At 36.2% G+C, this 8863-nt stretch overlaps 1 protein-coding gene across 1 annotated transcript; it reads right to left on the bottom strand.

The window, feature by feature from the left end:
* Window positions 1-88: 88 nt before the first annotated feature.
* On the bottom strand, window positions 89-781 carry LOC120578426 (secreted RxLR effector protein 161-like). Its single transcript, XM_039831148.1, has one exon. The coding sequence runs from the start codon at window positions 779-781 to the stop codon at window positions 89-91; it is 693 nt and encodes a 230-aa protein (XP_039687082.1).
* Between the last annotated feature and the right edge of the window lie 8082 nt (window positions 782-8863).

Below are 8863 nucleotides of genomic sequence, written 5' to 3'. Positions count from 1 at the left end.
CCAGTTTCACCACTTCTTCTTTAGTGAGATCTCTCAAGAAATGGAACCTTACATCTATATGTTTACTTCTACCATGCATGACTGGATTTTAGGATAATTTAATTGTTGAACTGTTGTCACACATAGTAACAGTACACTTGTTTTGTGAGAGCCCAATCTCCAACACCCTTCTCATCCACACACATTGGCTAGCACAAGAGGAGGCTGCCACAAACTCTGCCTCAGTGGTGGACAATGTTACAACAGGCTGCTTCTTTGATGCCCATGAGACTGCTCCACCAGACAGTAAAAATACATAATCGGATGTGGTCCTTCTATCATCAATATCTCCAGCATAATCGCTGTCAGTGTAAGCCACCAATTCTTCGTCATCCATTCTCTTATAAAACACCCCTAACTCCGTTGTCCCCTTTATATAACGAAGAACCCTCTTTGCTGCCAGCATATGCAACTTAGTAGGATTAGCCATATACCTGCTCAAGAGACATACTACATACATTAAATCAGGCCTCGTTACAGTAATGTACATGAGACTCCCAATTAATTGCTTGTAAGCAGTAGCATCCACCCTAACACCTTCTCCATTCTTTGACAGCTTAAATCCAGGAACTATAGGATTCTTAACAGAGTTACAATTCTGCAATCCAAACTTTTCAAGTAGCTCATAAGCATATTTCTTCTGACTTAAGTATATGCCGTCTGAATTTTGCAGAACTTCTACACCAAGGAAATATTTCATCTTCCCTAAATCCGTCATATCAAACTCAATCTTCATTGACATCTTAAAGCTTTCAAACATGCATGCATCATTCCCAGTAAAGATTAAATCATCAACATACAAACTCACAATTAAAATTCTTTTACCTCCTGTTTTGACAAAGAGAGTATGATCATGATTGCATCTTTCAAATCATTCCTTAGCAAAATATGATTCAATTTTACTATATCAAGCTCGTGGTGCTTGCTTTAACCCATATAAAGCTTTCTTAAGCTTGTAGACCTTTTCTTTTTCACCCCTTCGGACATACCCTAATGGATGTTCTACATACACGTCCTCTATTAACTTACTATGAAGAAATGCGCTTTTGACATCGAGTTGGTACACACTCCACCCCTTTTGTGCTGCTAAAGCTAAAACCATCCGGATTGTGTCCCACCTTGCTACCGGAGCAAAGACTTCGTTATAATCAACCCTTGTTGCTGAGCATAGCCTTTAGCTACCAACCGGGCTTTGAACTTATCAACCTCGCCATTCTCATTTAATTTGGTTCTAAAGACCCATTTCACACCAATCTTCTTAGCACCTTCAGGTAAATTTGTAAGCTGCCAAGTTTTATTCTTTTCTATCGCCTCCATCTCCAAGTCCATTGCCTTTCTCCATTTCTCATCTTTTTCAGCTTCTTCAAATGAGTTTGGATCTTCATGAGAAGTAAACATTGCAAAATAGTTCTCACCCGCGGACAATCCTTCACCACTTTCATAATCCTGCAAATAGTTAGGTGCTTTTCGAATTCTTCCTTCAGCATGTACCGGTGGATCTTCATTAGATGAATCACTTGATGTTGAGGTCATTGTTTCTACCTCTTGAACTGTGTCAGCTGGTGTTTCAGTGTCTTCTACAACCTCTTCTTCACTTTCAAAGGTGGAATCTTCACTATCATTATTGCCTTCACATACCAATATGTCATGCTTTACTTCTTCAACATTCCTCCCCCAATTCCATCCCTTATCCTCTTCAAAACTAACATCTCTACTAACAATAATTTTTTTGGAAACCGGATTAAACAACGATAAGCTTTGGATTCATCACTTACTCCAAGTAATACACATTGCATGCTCTTATCATCCAACTTTTATCTTCTTGTATCAGGTACATGGACATGAGCTAGACTCCCAAATACTCTAAAGTAATCAACTCTAGGTTTAATTCCACTCCATATCTCTTATGGAGTTTTGTCTTTAACTGTCAGTGTAGGACTCCGATTGAGAACATGAACTGTCCATTTTGCAGCTTCTAACCAAAATGACTTCGGTACTTGTTTGTCACAAAGCATGCACCGAACCATATTCATAATGGTCCGATTTTTGCGCTCCGCTACGCCATTTTGTTGTGGAGTGTAGGATGTTGTAAGTTGCCTACTTATGCCATTGATTTACAAAATTCATTAAACACATTTGAGGTGAATTCTCCGCCCCCTATCAGTGCGTACACAACATATAAGGGCACCTGACTCCATCTCAACAAGGCTTTTATAATTTTTGAAAGTTGTAAATGCTTCAGATTTTTCAGCAAGAAAATAAATCCACACTTTTCTACTAAAGTCGTCAATGAATGTTATAAAGTACCTTTTGTTGCTATTGGAGTTGGGAGTAATAGGCCCGCAAATATCAGCATGTACAAGCTGCAATTTATGGGAAGCTCTCCATTGACTCTTCTTTGGAATGGCATCTCTATGTTGCTTGCTGACAAAACATTCAGTACAACTTTTATTTGAAGCTTTAACAAGTGGAAGGCCCTTTACCATCTGTTTATATTGCAAAGTCCTCAAACCTTTGTAACTCAAGTGCCCAAATCTACGATGCCACAATTGTAAGCTATCTTCAGTAGCTAATTGTAGGAATGTTGAGGTCTCTTGAAGCACCACACTAGCCAGCAGCACAAACATTCGATTTGCTGTCATTTTTGTTTGCATGAACAATCCTCTTCTTTGATGGAATAACTTGCATGTTTCATTTTGTATAAGTAAAGTTAATCCTTTTTCTTGAAGTTGGCCTACATTCAGTAAGTTATTTTTCAACTTTGGAACATAGTAGACATCAGTGACTACTTGAATTGCACCATTGATCTCAAGTCAAATGTTCCCTTTTCCCATTACCACCATTTTGGAATCGTTGCCGAGCTTTACCGAGTGTTTGAAATCTTCATTAATGGTAGAAAACCACTGCTTGTTTCCGCACATGTGATTGCTACAACCGGAGTCGAGAAACCATATATCTTCTTGTTTTGAATTGGTAGCTTCAACAAAGGACATGAGCAGCATCTCTTCTTCTTCATCAATTTCAACATAGTTTGCACTTTCCTTCCATCTTGGGCATTCATATTGGAAATGTCCTAGTTTGTGACATTTAAAACACTCCACTATGGCTTTGTTTGCAAATTGCCTTCCTCTACCTCGACCTCTGCCTCTACCCCAACCAAAACCTCTACCTCTACCTCTTCCTCCATTTTGATCTTCATGTGAAACCTTCAACGCTTGCTCATCTCTAGTGTCTCTACTATGAAGATTCATTCTTTGTTCATGAACCAAAAGGCTGCTTTGAAGCTCATCTACTGTCAACTCATCCAAGTTGTTTGACTCCTCTATTGAACACACAATATAATCAAATCTTGAGGTCATTGATCTCAAGATCTTTTCTAAAATCATAACCTGGGTCATGTTCTCACCATAAATCTTCATTTTCTTTACAATTGTAAGCGTCCGAGCAAAGTACTCGTCCACTTTTTCTCCTTCTTTCATTTGAAGGACTTCAAACTCCTTCCTCAACGCTTGCAATTGCGCTCTCTTCACTGTTCACTCTGCTTGTCCCCTGATACTTTTTTTTCATTGAATCCCATATGCTCTTTGAACTCCCTCTGTCAAGAATAGTCTCCATGATGTTTCTTTCAATGGACTGAAAGAGATAGTTTTTCACTTTCAGATCTTTTAATTTTTGTTCTTCAATCAACTTCCTTTGCGCCTCTGTTGATTGAACTCCTTCAGCTATTGTACGAATGCCTGCCTCCACCAAGTGCCAATATTCTTTTGACCTAAGAAAATTCTCCATGAGCATAGCCCAATGGTCATAATGACCATCAAACTTAGGGATTGCTGGTTGCACAAAGTTGCTACTTTCAGATGACATTTCTCACTCTCTCTTTTGGAAACTGCAGTTCCTAGTCTCACTCGATCAGGCCCTTTGAAAGAGCTTTGATACCAATTTGTTAGAGTTTTATGGAATGAAAAAACTAAGTTTATTGAATAACATAGAGGTGGCATATATAGCCTTACATGAGAAGAAGGAAAAGTTCAACTCACGTATTAAAAACGTGTTAACGGTTACAAAGAAAACAAATGCAATTCTACTTGGTGGAACCTACAGATTAGGAACTTATTAACTGAACCCAAATAAATAGTAACATTAAAATAAATCCCAACAATGATAGTAGAGCCTGATTGTGGAGGGATACAATTATATTGTAAGAGGAGAATGATAGACCTTGGGGGTACATCAATGGGAAATTTCTATGTGGATCGGGAGTAGCCCTCCAATACCGGGAGCTTTCATGCACATGTATACCACCATAATTGTCATGTATACATATCTCAGGTTGAGTTGAGGAGATCTACGAGAACATAGAGTTGTTCATTCACATTAACCTCCCAACCAAGTACTTCAGAGTAGAATGAAACAAAATCATGGAGTATAGTGTTGCATTGTCTTGTGATTGTTGTTGTGATCAATGTGTAGCAAAAGGTGACTATGATTTCTTTTGAATAACTTGATGTCTTAATGTGTTGATGATTTCCTTGAATGATTTGTGTAATGATGTTGATCTTGAATGATTTTGATGTTGTATGTATTTGTTATTTTCATTACCAATTAATTTTAGCTTGTTGGAATCTTTGAAATCACATATCTTAATGTTTAAGTGATTGATCTACACTTAATGTTCTACACTAGTTATTCACAATTCAGTACATTTATGTCAGCAAAGTTGGCTAAAATTGTATCTAAAATTGTTTGCTAAAGATTGATTGCTAATTAGCCATTAAACATGTAACATTTTTTCAAATATTACCGATAATACTATCAAGTGTTACTAAAACCATTTAGAAGCATAGGTTTTGCCTAACATTTTCAAATGTTATTAAATGTTAAGTAGTAATTTTTTGGTTAGTAACATTTGAAAAATGTTGCTAAATCTCATATATGATAGTTTTAGCACCCCTAATAAGGTTTTCCAATAATAATAATAATAATATAAGAAAAGATGGGTTTGTAGCACCAATATTTCTGATGAAAAGTGTGTTAGTGTTCGACGCCAATAAAACGGATACATGTGATTACATTTAATTAATTTATTTTTTTCAAATTTTTATTGTTGTCAACATGTTTGTGTCAATGTTGTGTCTATGTCTATATTAATAATTTGTAAATAAGATACCGTATATGCAATTTACTACGAGCAGTTCACCTAAATGGAAACATTCCTATAATTTGGCATTAAACAAATAAATAAATGGTCAAAAAATAAAATAAAATGATAACATATGCTCTAGGGCATTTGTTAATGTCCTAGAAATAGAAATATAGGAAATACGGTAAAAGAGAAAACTCCACTCAAATCAAGCATTAAATAACATCGTGAAATAGAGAATGTTATCACAAAAATAATGTTAAGGTGTAACGTTCAGTTGGATAATAGATACAACTCCAACTACTGTGACAATTTAGTGCAAGAAAGACAGCAGAAGAATGTCCATTTCTCCATGAAAATCAGGTGCTGATTTGTTTTTCGAATCAAGCCATTTGGTCCTATAGTATACATGATTTAAAACAATTTTTTTTTAAACAAGAATGTAGTTCAAGTATATAGAGGTATAGTCTTAGCAACAAAAAAAAAACTAAAGCAGTGACATTTAGGAACTAATATTCATCAATTCGATCCTTCTTCCGAGGTTTGCGGTATGTTTCATCGACGTTAGGTCCTTTATAATTCTGAGCAACATAAACTCCAATGAGTATTCCTGCTATAGAAGAGAAGCAACTCTTGATTATACCAACTGTTGCTCCAGCACCGTTAGGATCAGAATTAAGCATGTCAGCATCTCGTAAAAACTATTATTTCCAGAAGTGGTTTTAGAGTAAATTAATTTTAGTTAAAAGTGGGGTGATTTATGTTTAGATAAATTCACCTAAACGTAATATGAACCATATTTGAGTATAAAAATCACCTTCACCCTTTTGAACATTTTCGGTGGTTTCCATTTACCGTTTGAGTTGTAGTCGAAGACCTGAAGATGATTCCAAAGATTGCACCACCTATGGGAGACAAGACTCATCATTGCCACATAGGTTCACATTGGGAGAAATGATATAGTATGTGGTTTATCGGATTATGTAATGTGCCACATCCTATCATTTCTGTACTGTGACTCCGGTGACGTGTTCATTCTATAAAAGTGAAGCAACTCCTGTTTATACCAATTGTATTGTTGCTCCAGCACTGTACATGAATTTCTTCCATCAAAATCATAACTCCATAAAGTGGTTTTATAATCGAATTTATTTATACGGGTTATTTATGAATGATCATCCACTTAGTGTAAGATAAAAATCATAAGTGGTTTCCATTATGTTGTGAATCGCAACGGTTTATAGCGTAGTCCAGAATGAAGGCCTTCTGCGACGCGATTCTCTTTTGCAGGGGCGGCAATTGCAGACTGAAAATCGCGCATCCTCGTGCGTGCTAAAATAGCGGGAGAAGGAAAACCAAGAGTAGACTTCTCGCTGTTTCTGGTAGCCGACTGTTAGCTTTTGCAAAGGCAGCAGAAGCAATAAGCTCAAGACAGAAAATTAAGGTTAAAAATGGTGGAGAAGAAAGAAGAAAAAACCAAAAAGTTAAAGAAGACAACAATGTTTTGTGAACAAAGTACTAAAAGCTAAGATACTTTGATACATTAAACTTAAGCATACAATACAAATATATAGAGCCAAGCCATAAGCTTGCTTGTAAGACTAAACATAAAATCTGCACTAAATCTACTCTAAACACTAGTCATCATTACCTAAGAACCATAGATATCATTACCTAGGACTCTTACTTACCAAATAAGCAACAATCTAACTATGACACTTAAACTTACACAAGCAACACATTAATTATGACAGAAAATAACAACACAATTAATTATTAAATCAGAAAAATATCAATCTCCAACACTCCTCCTTGATATTTTTCTTGAAAAAACTCCAAACATTGATCTCATCTTTCCAACCTTCATCTGATAAAACTTCACTGGCCAAATTTCTGTATCTGTTGCAGCGGAAACACATTGAGCTTTAGTTGATGATTGGGTGATCCCTTCTTGCTTCTTCAAATTCCAATCAGACACAACATGACCAAATGAAAAAACACAATCAGATGCAGTCTTGACATCATCGCTTTCAGCATAATCTAGGAGGTATCCACTTTCATTTTGGAAAAAACACAAGTCATAAAGAGAGGCATCAACAACATTACAATCAACATCCTTTTCTATGATCTTTTTCTCCTCCTGCATGGTAACTTTACAGCCCTCAAAATTAGCAGCTTCAGTATACCTTGCAGTCTCTAACATAGCAATATTGCATCTAGCATAATTGTTGTCATCCAAAGTTCCTCTTTTCTGAGCTGAAAAATTTGCATCAACTCTATTTGGAAAAACACGCAAGGATGTCTTCTTCCACTCCACTGGAAAGCTTTTTCCTCTCATTTCAACAATCATTAATTTAGATCCATCAGGATCAAAAATTGTGCATTTCATATTCTTAAAGTGCAAAGAATAGTTTTTCTCCATCATTTGTCCAACACTCAAAAGACTTTGATTTATCTCAGGCACAAATAAAACATCTGAAATATATTTTATACCTGAGAGAGTTTCAACAGCTACAACTCCTTTGCCTTTGACCTCAACATGTTGTCCATTGCCAATGACAACTTTGGAGTAAAAAAATTCATCAAGTTCTTTAAAAAAACTAACATTGTTAGTCATATGATTGGTGCATCCACTATCTATTAGCCATGTTTCTTTGCTACTACATGCTAAATAGCAAGAAGCCTTAAACAATTGCTCCTCATCTTCTTGGTGGTGCTCAACAACTCGGGCTTCTTGTTCCTGCTGGTTTGTTTTGTTTTTGCAAACCTTCTCCACATGACCAAGTTGGTTACAAGCTCTACATTTAACTCCTGGCCTATACCAACAAAACTTGTCTAAATGAGTATCCTTTTTGCAATGTGGACACGGTGGAAACTTCTTTTTCCCAAAACTTTTAAAGCTTTGATTTTTGCCTTTGTTGTTGGCCAAAAAGGCACCTTCAACATTTTCTTCCATCCTTAAAGATCTTCTTTGTTCAGAAGCTTGCAAAGCATTAACAAGCTCTGCAACTGTGATTTCAGAAAAATTCTTATTTTCTTCAAGAGATGAAATTTTTGCTTCAAACATCTCTGGAAGACACACCAGTATTTTTTCCACAACTCTTTGATCACTGAGATCTTCTCCCAACAATCTGATTTGTGTAACAACTTTAGAAATTCTGTCAGAAAACTCTCTAACAGTTTCAGTTTCTTTCATTTTTAGTGCTTCAAACTCTCTTCTCAAGTTTAGCACTTTCATTTTCTTTGTTCTTTCACTTCCTTGGTACTCCTCCATCAGCTTGCTCCAAGCTTCTTTTGCAATTTCAAGATTCAAAATCTTGATAAAAATATCATCATGTAGAGCTGCATGTATTATGGCAAGAGCTCTACCTTCTTTTGCCACTTCATCACTATGATTTCTTATTTGAGCTAATGTTGGGTTGTTTGGGAGAGGTGGTGGGTTGTTGCCATTTTCAACCACATCCCACAAACTTTGAGCTCTCAAATAAGTCTTCATTTTTACAGCCCACAAATCATAGTTTTCTCCTGAAAACACAGGAGGTGGAGGTAAAGAACCACTATTGGAAGCCATTTTTGGTGTTTAAAAGTTTTTTGTAAAGGTTTTTGTGAAGGTTTTCTTGCTGGTTTTCTCTCACCCTCAAAGTTTTACACTAGTTTTCTAACCTCACAGACCCGTTAAGATCA

The sequence above is a fragment of the Medicago truncatula genome, chromosome 2 (genome assembly GCF_003473485.1).
Source record: "Medicago truncatula cultivar Jemalong A17 chromosome 2, MtrunA17r5.0-ANR, whole genome shotgun sequence".
NCBI classification, from domain to species: Eukaryota; Viridiplantae; Streptophyta; class Magnoliopsida; order Fabales; family Fabaceae; genus Medicago; species Medicago truncatula.
This window is presented reverse-complemented; position numbering and strand designations above follow the sequence as displayed.

Excerpts from the sequence above, each read along its gene's own strand:
- LOC120578426 (XM_039831148.1), bottom strand. The coding sequence starts at position 781 with ATGTCAATGAAGATTGAGTTTGATATGACGGATTTAGGGAAGATGAAA.